Below are 15,200 nucleotides of genomic sequence, written 5' to 3' on the forward strand. Positions count from 1 at the left end.
TTGGAAGGAGCAGAACTAGAAGAGTAGCTTGAAAAAAAGCATTAGATAATGCAACTGCTGATACCCCGCGAGTCCATCTCCATCTGCGTTCATTTCGTCTCAAGACTCTTCGAAAAAAAAAGAGGAAGAAAGATAGTAAGACGAGACAGGGATAAAGCATACAGAACTATAAAAAAGTAAAATATAAAGATAAAATAGCTTGAAAAATAAATTTTAAAATATAAAAAAAGGCTAGAAAGAGAACACAGGAAAAATCAGCTGGCTCTTTATCTACAAAGACACTTGTTTGATAGTTGGTTGGAAGAAGCAACGTTAAAGACAGCGTCTGAAAACCATCGTTTCCTGGATTTGTTCTAAAAAAAACGGCTTAAAATAAAAAAAAAACAAGCCGTGTCTGGGATGTTAACCACCTTGTGCCGTACATGAAATTACTATCCGACCCTCGAAACTTCGAGCCGACGTTAAGGAAGACAAAAGGTATCCTGATGTGCCTGCGACAAGAACTAATCACATTCTTCGAAAATGACTGTGTCAGTAGGGTGTTGCCAGGAAAAAAGGACTTTATCCAATGAGGCGGCATTAAAAAGCAAAGAAGAGTCCTTCTTGAGCCTCTACACTTTCTTCATAAGCAGTTTCAGAAGCAGTTAAAATGCAAAATTTCACTGTCGTCCTTTTGTCGTAAGAGGCCGTTTTGCAAAACAAAAAATAATAATTAAGACTGGGATTTGTTTGCTTGTATTAAACACTAGTATATGAGATTTGTGGTTAGTGCACTGCAAGCAAATGTGATTTCGGAAAACTCATCAAGAGAAGCGTTATCTACCACTGTGTGCTCCGATAGCAAAGAATGTTTGATAAGAAGGTGCTGTAAATGTAAGTACAAAACCATCAATTTTAATTTGGAAGAAAATTTCAAAGTTAAGTACTTTTAATAGGGAAAATATACGAAAGAAGAGCATTTTTTGCACAAGGTTTGTTCAAAAGTTGATAAAAGAAAAGACAGAGAATGTCAGTAAGGTGATGGCAGAGTTTATAACCATGAAACCTGTTTTGAAAAAACCTGTGTTGCCTGTGTTTAAAAAAACACGACTTCATGAAATACCAGGCCAAATGATTAGAGCGCAAGATAAAGAACATAGAAGAAGGAGGATTGGCTTTTAGGTTGAACTTTTCAGAGAACTACGTATGTAAATACGCGACAAAAATCCAATCCATCCACTTTGGAGCTTCAAAGAAGCAATTGTCTTTGAACACTGGAGTTGTGTACTTCAAAAAGGAGAAAGAAGTGAGGAGTGAATTTTTTGCGTCGGTATCTGACAACCTCGATCACCAGGTGCATGAGGTTTGGGGTATCATGAAACCTTTACTAAAAGACTACTCTCAGTGGTTTCCTAAAACAACTAAAAATAAAAATTGACAAAAATAAAATCGACAAGGCCATTAGTGTATGTCTCACAACAGATAGCTGGACATCAATGAATACAGAGAGCTTTGTCGCTGTAACAGCACTTTTCATAAACGACACTTTTGAACTGCAATAAGTATTGTTCCAGTGCGAACAGTTCTCAGGACGTCATACATCGGAAAATAGTGTCAAGGCCTTAAGAGATCTAGCTCATAAATTGGACCTAAAAGGCAATCACAGACTTGGAATGGAAGCATCTTGGATGCTTTGCACACAGTATTAATCTCGTGGAAAAGATACATTGAACATTGATTAAAACGTTGCTTTAAAAAATTAGGAAATTTGTTTCGCATTTCAAAAGAAGCACTAACTCCACCAAAAATCACATGGCATATAAGGAAAACAGTGGTAAATGTAATAAAAACAATTGTTCAAGATGTACAATTAAGGTGGAACTCCACTTACTTCACGCTTCGGAATTTCATTTTTTACAGGAACCCTTTAAACCTATAATGGCACTAATTGGCAATGATCTCCCAGTATTAACTATTGCAGAGTTGAAAATTGTATGTGAGCTTTGAAATCTTTCTACTCTGTCACTAACACAATAAGTGTTGAGGACTATGCCACCGCTTCGTTGGTAATACCACTCTCTTTGTCCCTCGCCTCTATATGTAAGAAGGTGCAAACCAAGACGTTTACGGAGGAAGCCAAAAAGTTAGTTGCATGCTTGACTGAAGGGGTAGAACCCCGTTTTGGTAACGTTGAGTATGCCAGTCGTTGACTCTAGCTACCTTTCTTGATCCAAGGTTTAAAAATGTAGAATTTCCATCTGAACATGTCGGTACAGGTGTAAAACAACGTGTAGTTGGCATGGTCTGTGCAATTTCTGGGGATGATGGGTGTTTGGGAGAACCAAACAATGTCAAGATCAGTCAGCTGAGGATTTTGTTAATGAAACCCAGGTATATGAAGATGAACTTTGTGTATTGACGGATTTGGATGGTATTCTATCTAGAAAGAATAAAAAGTGCACACACTATTCTCGTGCTATATAGTTGAAGTCGACCGTTGTGTTGAAGACGATTTACTCGACAGAAAAGGAGATCCCTTAGTTTGGTGGAGAGAAAATGGACACCAGTATCCAAACATAACAAAGATTGCTCAAACACATTTTTGCTGCTTAGCGATATCTGTTTCATGTAAAAGGGCATTTTATAAGTCTGGATTGTTTGTGACATAAAGGAGTAACAGACTTAGTGCAACAAAAACAAAAATCTTGATGTTTTTTAATCATAATGAATCGCAAACACTTTCTGCTAGTTCTTTACGGGCTAAACATGTTTGGATGAAGACTCAAGTCTATGAGGACGAAGAAAATTATATAAACAAAATTGTTGACGCTATAGTTAGCCAGTAAAAACTTTGAATATATATATATATATATATATATATATATATATATATATATTATTAATAAATAATACACCATAGTACCCTTTTTTAAATTATTTTTAATGACTGATGCATTTCAACACTAAGGTCATGGTCACAGTCTTTCACAATGTTATTAAATTTAAATATGTAAACAAAGAAAATAAATACAATCACATGTTTAAATTTTAACTAAATCTATCTTGTCTTGGAAAAATTATATAATTAAGAATATAGTTATGCCAATGGTTTTAATTATTATTTTTTTCTTAATTCTTGGATCTTTTCATAAATTGGGTTTACATTTTGTGTTTGCCTTATATTAAGGATGTTGCTTTCATTTTTTCTTGTTGCTAAATATATATGTAATTCTTCTTTTACATTCATCCTTTCTCCTTTGCGTTCATACTCCAAAATGTTTACACTATCTTCAATTTTTCCATTACTATGGTTATGTGATAAAATGTGTTCGGCGTACATTGATTTTTGAGTTGTCATGTTGTTGGATTTCACTGCTTGAATGTGTTTTTTGAATTGGCAAGAAAACATAACCATAGTTATGGGAAAATTGAAGATAGTTTAGGTTGAAGAAAAGGTTTAGATATGTTTTTGTTTGTTTTAGTGGTTTGAAAACAAGGAACATCTGTTTTTACTTCAATCTGAAACAAAAGTACAAGTTTTGCTTAATACATGCCGACTTTCTATGTTTTAAATGTTAAAGACACCATGTTTTGTAAAGTTCAATAGTGTAGCATATGGTTGGAAAGTTTTAAAATGGTGCATTTTTTAACATACTTGGCCACCTTATTATATACAGAGTGTTGAAAAATGCAATAGAAATATTATACTCAAAATCTTCATTCTTTCTATAGTGTGTTTAACATCTGGTGTTGGCCTAAGCCTACTTACATTTCTGTTGTTTCAATTTTCTTGTACTTATTCCCTAAGAACTTAACTAAGAACCCTAAGAACTCTTCTTTACAAGACGTGTACTTCTAGGCGTCTTTAAATTCACTGTACACAACAAAGAAAAACAACTGGTTTCACATTACCATGTATTATTGTTAAATGTAAACAACAGACGAATATGCAGATAACAGCTTATGTAATGTAGCCAGTACAACGGCAAAAACCAGGTTAACCATCATAACTGCCATCAAGCGGGAAAAGAAATGCCAAAATATTACGTAACTATCGTAGCCATTGCAACGACCCTTTAGTAGAAAAATCGATCCTGCATACATTTAATTTAGATATCGTAATGAAATAAACTATATTTTATTCAGAAAACTCAGGTCCGTGAAGTTGGCGTACCCATATTAGCGTATCCACTTTTGATCATACCAATCGTTAGTTCATCGTTAGTTCTCGATAGTTCCCAAATTTTTTCGTTAGTTCTCAAAAAATAAAAAAGTTATAGCCGATTATAAGTGGGTACGCTAACTTCACACTTCCGGGTTCTAGCGCGCGCCGTTTTCTGATGAGAAATGTTTACATCTATATATCAATCGTTAGTTCTTCGTTAGTCCTCGATAGTTCCCATTTTTTTCGTTAGTTCTCAAAAAAAAAAAAAAAAAAGTTACGAGGCATACAAAGTGGGTACGCTAACTTCACAATTGTACAATTTCCAGCGGGCACAGTTTTTTTTACTATAAATGCCTATATCTATGTACCAATCGTTAGTTCTTCGTTAGTTCTCGATAGTTCTCCAATATTTACGTTAGTTCTCAAAAAATAAAAAAGTTACGAGGCATACAATGTGAGTACGCTGACTTCGCAATTATACAAGTTTCAATCAACTACTGAAGACCAATTACGTACGTTAAATTTAATGTTACATACACATTTCAAACTTAACATTTTTTGTACATTTCCTGCTTTCCTTTAGGACTAATATATCAAATCATCAATCAAATTATCATATGTGAATCTAAAAGTATTTTAAAATGTTTATTATATGGAGAGTTTGTTATGAATTTAGATATTGAAACTCCTATATTACTAGATTAGAGTGATTTTCAACTTTTCCTAAGCCGTGTCAAACGCTATTCCAAGTTCTTCCGTCAACAAAATAAGCTGTCTCCAGACATGCGCCACTCCCAAAACACGACATATTTGCCGTTCGACGATCTAGCTGTTTTGCTATTCGCCGATTAACGAGTAAAACGTCTGCACACATGTGTTATTTTCCTAACAACTGTTCGTTTCGGGAATGGCAAAAATATTCGTTCACTTTGATGTGTGCAAAAATACCGGCAATGAACGGAAAACACAAGCACGAGCATTTGCTGCCATACTACTTGCGAGCGTAGGTACAGTCTGGAGCCGGCTATAGGCATGGAACTTGAATAAAACCCCCTTTTTGCAAATCATTAAACTAAATCTTAATTAATTATTTTATTATATATAATTTATCATAAGATAAAAATATTTATTCTCGGTATATATTAATAATCTAACACATTTTATTTTAAACGTATTTCTAAACTGTTTAAGAACGATGCTGTGAATGTTTGAAAGAATGATTGAGTGTACATTTTTGAGAACTATCCAGAGCTAACGAAGAACTAAAGATTGGTATATAGATATAGGCATTTATAGTCAGAAAACTGTGCCCGCTGGAAATTGTATAGTTGTGAAGTTAGCGTACCCACTTTGTATGCCTCGTAACTTTTTTATTTTTTGAGAACTAAACGTAAATATTGGAGAACTATCGAGAACTAACGAAGAACTAACGATTAGTATATAGATATAAGCATTTATAGTCAGAAAACTGTGCCCGCTGGAAATTGTATAGTTGTGAAGTTAGCGTACCCACTTTGTATGCCTCGTAACTTTTTTATTTTTTGAGAACTAACGTAAATATTGGAGAACTATCGAGAACTAACGAAGAACTACCGATTGGTACATAGATATAGGCATTTATAGTAAAAAAAACTGTGCCCGCTGGAAATTGTACAATTGTGAAGTTAGCGTACCCACTTTGTATGCCTCGTAACTTTTTTTATTTTTTGAGAACTAACGAAAAAATTTGGGAACTATCGAGAACTAACGATGAACTAACGATTGGTATGATCAAAAGTGGATACGCTAATATGGGTACGCCAACTTCACGGACCTAGAAAACTCCATTCTTCCAAATAAAAATAAATTAAATATATGATTTTTTCATAATCTTTTCCAAGTGCTCGAAGACAGTTTAATTATATTTAAATCATAAAGGCAGCTTCCTATGCAGTTTTAAGGCAGACAGGGTATATTTACTTAAGATTTTGTCAAGTATTCACCAGATTACCTATAAGATAAAATGATTTTTTTCTGATAAATGATGTTATGAGATTGGTAGTTTTGAATTAGTTTACATAGCTTTTTGTTAGAAGCATAATGTTGAGATTTATAAGTTTTAATGCCTCCAGGGTCCCACCTGCAGATAAGAGTGGGTGTCCACAGCGGCGCTGTAGTGGCGGGTATCGTGGGCCTCAAGATGCCTCGCTACTGCCTGTTTGGCGACTCTGTCAACACGGCCTCCAGGATGGAGTCTACCAGTGAGGCGATGCGAATCCACATCTCGCAGAGCACGCGGGACCTCCTACCACCGGAATATGTCGTTAAGGAACGCGGCGAGATACAGGTCAAAGGGAAAGGTTAGCTTGAGTTTCCTTGTTGAGCGGAGCGAGCGAAGCGAGCGAAGCTCTTTGGGATCAACTTCAATGCAAACAATATAACACCATCACTCAATAACGGCTGAACACATTTCAGCCAAACTTAACAAGACTACTTAGACTAATAATGAGATGGTTTGAAAACAAACAAATTTCAATTAGATAATGCTAATGCAATTTAAAACGAACTTAAAATTTAAAATTTTTTAACATTAGGCTTATGGGACTAAAGTAGCTATGACAGTTTTTTTGTTTACAAGAAAAATGTAAACAAGAGAATCATAAGGTATTTCTGAACTTTCTATACTTTTCTTTTAAACGTTTTTAAACCATTCCTATGATTTTAATAAACAAGAAAATGCCGTTAAAACATTTTTTAAGGCGCGGAATTCACTGAAAATCGAGAAAATATACGGAACTACTTTCTCAATGCGCGGAGCATAAACAAGGAGCGGAGGGATACGGACCGGTGACTACGTTCTTGGGAACCTATTTGTGTTGCCAGCTGATTAGAAACAGCCAATGTTAGAAATCAGGATTTAATAAGCGATATATCGAACCGCATCGAAATCGGTATTTAATCCGATAATACCTCATAGGTTATATTATGTTGAATTACATCGACGGTACAGTAAGTTATTACACTTATTCTATTCATAAAACGCAGATTGAACACTGATCTAATTTAGACATGTGTGGAGGTAGGTCGGGGTTTATGAGTATTCGTGACTACATTAAGTGTTTTGAAGTAAGGTTAGATTAGGAAGGTATAGTGTAGGTTACAGGTAGGTGATCGGGTTGTTTATTTGTGTTGCACCATATAATTTTTATCTTTTGGAATGGAATAGTTGGTTAAGGTTAAACGGGGAAACGATTTCAAAAATGCTTGCATATGGTCTTAACTTAACAAACCATCTGCAGTATTCTAGCTCTGACTTTATATAAAGTCAATGATTCTAGCAAATTATTACATACTGACCAAAAGAAAAGAGAACATTTGGATTTGTACCTTTGACCATAGCAAAACTAACATATAATTATGGAATGTGAAAAGTTGTATATCATTATATACTATTCTGTAATATTAATAATTGTTCGGCAAATCCTCATTTTAATGGCTCGGCTGAAAATGGAATCTGCATTTTGTGAAATTTGGTAACAATTCAGTCATTTCAAATGTTGATAACAGTAGCCTATCCTATATAAATACTGTTATTTGATTGCCAAGCCACGGACTATACATACGTCCAGTTACAACCGTAATAAGTAAACCTGGGCTTATAGAAGTACACTTTTAACCACGGTATGGATAATTGTCTAGGCCTGTCCAGAAGTATGCTACTAATTTCTAATTATATTATCTACATTGTATATTTAAGGTATGTCTTCCCTACTTATTATATTATTCTGTTTTCACTTAAATCAGCTGAATGCGATGTTTACTTATTACTTAATATGTTTATGCCTATATTTCAGCCATCTTATTTTGTTGTTCAATAAGTAAGACTTTTTGCAGTTTTTACGTTTTTACACATTGAAATACATGACTGATAATTCAGTTTGTTTTAGTCTTTTAAAGGCGTTTTACATTTGAGTCTTACATTAAAATAGCCCTAAATTTTTCGTAGGCCTATGTTTTATCTTTGACTATCAGTACAACTAGACATTCCATCCCCATGTTGAATTTGTAGCCAGCATTTTCATCAAAATCTACTGTATTCAATGGCCAATGGTATTATTAAGGCCAGTATTAAAATGCCGCTAAATCGTCCTAATAATGGCAGAAGACCTACATTCCAGTTACATTACAATCATATCCTCCATCAAGAATACTTCGTATTAACAATCATAAATTATTTCCAGCAAAGAAAGCTGAGTTTAACCTATGTCTATGCTGCACAGTTGAATTTAAATGTCACATTTCCTCTCCTGTCGTTATACAATACTCGTTTTTAATAGGTACTGTTTTTTTATACTTAAATACTTTAACCAAAGGGTGAAAAATGAAGTCCAATGTTTTTGTTGTAGGCTACAGTTGAATTTGAATGTTAAATTTCCTTTCTCTTTTTTATACTTTAATGCCCTTTTTGGATGTTAATATCAGATTCCAACTACTGTAATATTTTCCTGGTCAAAACTACCATAATGCACTTCTCGAAGAGGTAAATTTGAATTATTATAATTTTAATCTTTAAAACCAGCATTAGTAAATAAATCTATTGACCTTTTTACATTTAGTTACTTATACAAATATCAAATCACGTTTGTTCCGCTCAACTGGCTTTCACCTCTCTGAAAGCAACCCTAGTATATGAAAAGGTTTTCCTTATTTTTGTCAAAAGCTTCCACTGCTGATTTTTATAAAATTCTATTCAGCGATTACCTGTATTTTATTGTTATTATTCTTGCTATAAAACCATCGCATTAAACATAAACTGGGTTATATATTTTCCCCTTAAACATTTCCAATCCGGGGTAGTGATCCGATCTTTAGGTCTATACTGAACTTGAATAAGTTGACTAATACTCCAGTAGATATATACTTTTTACCTGGAAAGTATTCCGAAGTTGATGGAATTTCAACATTTGGTCTTGGGGTACTCTGGGATGTTTATCCTGATTTTTCAACCTCTGGTACCCTGTGCTTACTTTGGGAGGGACCAAAAACTTCAAGATTTTCGGTATTTTTTATGTTTTTGGTGTATATGTTGTAAATTAAGCAAGTTTTGTGTACGATTGTGCGTCAAAAAGTTGTAGAGCATAAAAGTCGCTAAATTTTGGTTGGTTACAAAATCTTTTAGACTCAATATTAACTGGGGTATGGCCGAACAAAGTTAGTTTTTTTTATGTAAACAAATTGTTCAAAACTGGAGTTTTCGGGCCTGTAACTTTTTTTGTCATATGGTTGTTTTAATAACTCATCAATATCAACATCTTGGAATACCTACTCCCCCCTCCCATCCCCCTTCGTGCACTCACCAAACACTTACGGTGGAAACTTGATAAAAATTGGTCCAGAAGTGGTAACCTCTTCAACCCCTTCTACACATATGTGTTGGTTAACTTTTATTATTCATATATATATATATGTAAAGGGTTCCACAAAAGATAAAGAGACACATTTGCGGTAGTTATTATCTCTAAAGTTGGCAACAATGCTTCCTTCTCTCAGATTCTTTGCAGGCTACCAGCTGTATCAGTTTTCTCGAGGCTAGTCCCAGGTTTCTCATGTTGAGGTTATAACCCGTTTTTGGACCATCGTTATTAGCGTTGCTTATGTAAGTATTGACTTCATAATTTTGGTATTATGTTCTTATTATTCCATATTCATAGAATAAACGTTGTAATTGATCAGAACACTGTTGTATAATTATCTACAATAAGATTTATTTACTTACACAAATGTGGTGGTTTAGCATTCAAGGTAAATTTTTCACCAACACATTTGTGACGTTTGCGCAAAAGTGTACCACCGAGTGATTTTTTACTGTCACATACGTGTTACTTGTACAAAAGTGAACCTCAGTACATTTATAAACAAAGCCTTTGAAAAATTGAACAGCCTAATCTCAAATAATTTCATTTTACAGCCTACCATTTACCAAAGCGTTGACTGAATAATTTTACGCTAAAATATATTTATAATTATAAATAAAGTAAAATACAACTATACAAAATTATAAATAAAATACAATTATAATAAATTATAAAAAACAATTACAATACACTAATATATTTATACTTTTGGCTCACCTGAAAAATAAGAGATGTCTGTGTGGCCATAACTAGTAGAATTATTTTTCCTTTCTTTCTCTTATATACTTGCTTATACTTTCCAGGTAGCTTTACAACCATGGATAGAAGAATAAACTTGACAGGAAGACCAGATATTATAGATAGAATCCTTTCAAATTTAGCTGACCCGAATTCTTCTGATATTGAGTTTATTGACGATGATGACGAGAGTGATAACGAAATAGAATTCCAAAGCCGCCTCTCTGAGGACTTACCTGTAGGCGATGAAAATGAACATCCAGATGGAGCAACATTTGAAAATTATAATATTGAAAGCAATGTAATAAATAAAGAAATAGATTCACCTGAAGATGAAGGTGATCTCACAGAAGGAGATGAATATCAAGATGAAATGAGTGCTACATTTGAAAAATCTGACATCGAAAACATTGTGGTAACTGAAGAAATTGATTTACCTGCAGACGAAGTTGAACTTAGAGAAAGAAATGAATATCAAGATAAAATTATTGCTGAATTTGAAAAATCTGATGTCGAAAACAGTGCAGTACCTGAAGAAATTGATTTACCTGCAGACAAAGTCGAACTTAGAGATGGAAATGAATATCATGATAAAATGATTACTGCATTTGAAAAATCTGATGTCGAAAACAGTGGAGTGCCTCAAGAAACTGATTTATCTGCAGATGAAGTTGTAGTTATAACAGATGTCCGTGAATTAGAGGAAATGAATTATGTGCAAGAAGATGTAATTATTTAAATGATAGGCCTAGATGTTTCTCATCAAAATGGAACTGAACACAGTGAGGAAATCAGTGTGTCGCTTGAAAAAGTGAAAGTAGACTTAACGAAAACAGGAACGAAAATAGGACTTAATGAAAGTAGGAAACTATTGAAAACGGATTAAAAAAATGTGGTCTGAGTCCATGGAACCCAGATGCCATAGACTACACGAAAACTGACATTTTACATTCTGAAACACCAGCAAACAAGACCAAAGATGGCAGAAAAAAACTACCTGTTCCTGTTGAAGAAACGCACGAGTATGATAAGTTTGTAAATGTGTTAGAATCTCTCATCAATAAAGAGACACTGGTTCAGTTCAAAGAAACTTACAGCAAATTCACACCCGTTTGGATGGGCGAAGACACATCACAGGACCTTTATGTTGTTTGGAAAAAGGCAAAGTACGCTGCTAAGCTACAAACCTCTGGACCTCAAGAGAATACTGCCAAAGAACCTGTAACTTCTGTAGCAAGAATGTTTCAAATTGTAAATATACCTTCATGTCCTACAAGAGAGGAAGAGGAATCAATTGATGATCTAGGCCTAGATCTTGCCTTACCCTCTAGGCCTACATCTGCTGGAGGAGAAGTTGTAGAAGAACAACCAACTCCTACAAGAGAGAAGCCAATTGAAGAGCTAAAGCTTAACTTACCTTCTACATCAGCTGCAGGAGAATTTGTCGAAGAACATCCCACAGTGCCTCAAGGAGTGAACGAGAGATAACAAAAAATGCTAAAGGTGATTTCACCAAAAACTAATGGGAAAGGGGTTCCTTCCCCATTTAAAAACCACTTATTTTGCCAGTGACACCTGAGAAAAAATGCAAGACAAGAAAAAATGTAAGAATGCCGAGTGTCGTCTCATCTAAAGCTTGGTTCGAGTTTGAAGAGGTAAAGATTGCTGAAAAAGAAAAAGCAGAGAAAGAAAAAGAAGAAAGGAAGAGAAAAAGCAAAAAAAGAAAAGGGGAAGAAGGGTAAAGGGAAAAAGTCTGCTAAAGATGTTTATGACGTTGAAGAAGATTGGATTTGTAAAGTATGTGGAATGCGTTACTCCAGCGAACTTATAAAGAGTTTAAGAAGAAGATGGGTGGAATGTGATGAGTGCAAGCTCCAATACCATTACAAATGCATCCCGAAAGCACATTTAAATTTGTATGGCCTAGAAGAAGGAGATGAAGATGATGACGAGGTCGCTTTTATTTGCCATTTGTGTGTGGAGGTCAAAAGTGACGATGATTTGGCGGATATTTTTGGAGAACTAAGTGAAGAAAGTGATATTTAAGATAGTACTTTCACTGTTCCATAAGCTTAGCACTGTTCCTAAGGCTTGTATTTATAGCCTATTATGTTTTATTTGTTTAATAGGCTATTGTTTGTTGTTTAGCTTCATATTACATTGTGGGTTACTATACTGCCAAAGACTAGGACAAAGGATGCCAATTATTAGACCACAGTGACAATTACTGTGAAATTTTAGAAAAATTTTTTACTCAATATAATCTTCCTATTTTCAGTATTATAATATAGATTAAGATGTTTTTTATGAGTAAAAGGTGTGACAAATCAGATAGTGTGGTTGTTTAAGCCTTACACCTCAATTTTTTTTTCAAAATTTTTTTAAGAAATTGCCAATTTTAAAGTGCCAATTTTAAAGTGCCAATCACTGGTACACTTACATCTTTAACTAGTCTGGTCCAAAAGGTAACCAGTCTGGTTTGTATATTTACAGGTAACATGAAGACGTACTGGCTGGTGGAGAGGGAGCACAGGGTGCCACTATCTCGCCACATCCCCGCCAGAGAGAGTGCCGAACCTCTGGAGTGGGAGAAGTGTGCGGACAATGTGAAGCTCATCCAGGAGGACCGCGCCAGGGTGTACTCGCCCGTCACGTTCCAGGAGGTGGCGAGGAGGTCGGTGGACAACTCTCCGGTCAAATTGCGGCCTGACAACAGAGGTAGATTCATATGGAATTTTACTCATTTCCTGAGTAGCTAGTCGTCATGCATTGTTGCCATCGGTTTTTGAAATTATGTAGACCGTTAACATATCAAAGTATTTAAATCCATCTTCTGTGTTGATGAACAAATTAATTCATAGTAATAATAATTAATTCAGTTATACAGCTGACGAGAAAGCTAGTTTGAATACGGACCGCGTTTAGTAGAACGGAACTAACCCACACTGGGTTAATTTTGTGCTAAAGTCAATAAATTTGATAAATAATTATAAATCCCGGTTTAACTTATGTAAAGGAATTGTTTCGCTGGATTACTATTTTTTGTTTTTATTTAAAGGGCATAGATGTAAGTGGTGTTATCATTTTGTTACACTATGTTTTTGTGGGTTGGTTCGGTTCAGATTTTTTTATGGCTGGTAATAAATAAGCTGAAAACGTCTTGAGGGTTTATTTTTCTTTATTTCTCTGAAATTATTCTGACACATTATTTTTTTTTATATAGTTGTTCTTCAAAACACAGATTCTTTATAAACCATAACAATAATTTTTTATATTCTACATTGAAAAAACAATTTAATTGGTCAATATTTTGAAATTTGTTGCTGTTCAATACTTTGCGTTCATGTATTCTTTGAAGCAGTGTCTGTTACCGGTTCAAATTAAAGAAAAGAGTACATGAAAATAAATATTTTATTACCTAAAATTTATTAAATACAATTTTGACATAATTCGTCTAACATATTATAAAAGTAAGTACCACAATAGGCTTGCTACTTAGGCCTACTACTGCAAAGGTAAGTTAAATAAGCACTATATGCACATTACACATTTGTCGACGGATCAATAATAAGGCCTACTTAACAGTAACATCGTATTTTAATAAATTATTGTACTTCTTCTTATTTAAAGATAATATAAGTTAGCTTAAGAAGATCTTGCATTTGTTAAATAAAAAAAGTTTAAAAGCAGATCTTTATCATAACGACATAACATTTCACATCCCGACATATGTGAGGACACTTCTTCCTCTAATTCGAAATGTAAAGGTGCACAAAACCCTTCCAAGTCATCTTCCACTTCTGTACTTCCTGTGAGATTTGTGAAGAAGCGTTTTACATCAATGGGAGTAATGTGCATTACAGATTTTAAATCTTTCAACTTCAGTGCCGCTATGGCTTTTCCATTTGTCCGCATATTAACCAGGGAACCTTTAAGACTAAATTAGTTTTTTTGCCTTCCTTTTACTGATTTACTCTCTGGGTCAAATGTTGTATAAGAGTCATCACATTTTTTTTCACATACAGCTTTAGAGATTCGTTTTTTTCAATTTTGATTTCCCTAAAATTTAGCCAATTAATTTTACAGTCATCCATAACTTTCTTTTGATTTACCTACTATTATATTTTCTGTGCCGAAAAAATCTTCTTGAGACATAGGTGTGACAATAAATGTGGTTTTTGACCTAAATGTCTTCATTTGTGAAAAGTAATCTAAGGGGAAGTAAAGTTTTTGTACATGTTTATGTGCACATTCAACATCACTGAAGTCAGTGTTGTTCGGCAAAAATGTGTGACCTGGTAAGGGCTTAATGATAATGCTTTCAAAGGAACACTTTTAATAGCTTCTAGGCAAGCTTTAAGCATTAGCAGGATTTTAATATTGCGGTTTTGTCCCCCACAAGAATCACAAAATGAATCTAACGTTTTGACATTCTCAACAATATTATTTATAACATGCTTCATAAGGCATGACCCGATTTCTTGAGCTCCTCGTCCAGCTTGGTTTTCTACCCAGACATAAAAATACCCTTCCTTCCCCCCCCCCCCAATGCACTTCGGCGTTGTGTATAGACATACATTTATACAATTCCTCTCGAGGTCTTTTTGCAAGTGTCAAATGTTGATTTTGCAAATACTCTGCTTATCTTCTTTTCCCTCCAAACGACACTAGTTGAAATTGCTGCGTAGGAATCACATTTATTGAAAGTGACCTTTTTTACAGAATTGAATTTTAAGTTGAATTTATTTAAAAATATTCTTCTATAGGTAGTGAGACTAACCGGGTTTCTCGATTCTTCTGCATACATGGTGTAAATCTATACAGTACGGCACTGTGATCTGGTAGGCTGTAAACACACACGTTATTCTCAGTTGAAAATGCTTTATTATATAACGTAAAGTAGCTAGCGATTAACTGACGTTGAG

At 34.4% G+C, this 15,200-nt stretch overlaps 1 protein-coding gene across 1 annotated transcript in view; it reads left to right on the plus strand.

The window, feature by feature from the left end:
* Nucleotides 1-15,200, plus strand: part of LOC128987856 (soluble guanylate cyclase 88E-like) — a 283,796-nt gene that overhangs the window by 231,398 nt on the left and 37,198 nt on the right. The window contains exons 12-13 of the mRNA XM_054408910.1: nucleotides 6,256-6,483; nucleotides 12,769-12,993. Coding sequence (XP_054264885.1) covers nucleotides 6,256-6,483; nucleotides 12,769-12,993 — 453 coding nt within the window. The remainder of the gene's footprint in view (nucleotides 1-6,255; nucleotides 6,484-12,768; nucleotides 12,994-15,200) is intronic.

Source organism: Macrosteles quadrilineatus, unplaced genomic scaffold, assembly GCF_028750875.1.
Source record: "Macrosteles quadrilineatus isolate MER2022 unplaced genomic scaffold, UCM_ALF_1.0 Scaffold_2__2_contigs__length_208266976, whole genome shotgun sequence".
NCBI lineage: Eukaryota > Metazoa > Arthropoda > Insecta > Hemiptera > Cicadellidae > Macrosteles > Macrosteles quadrilineatus.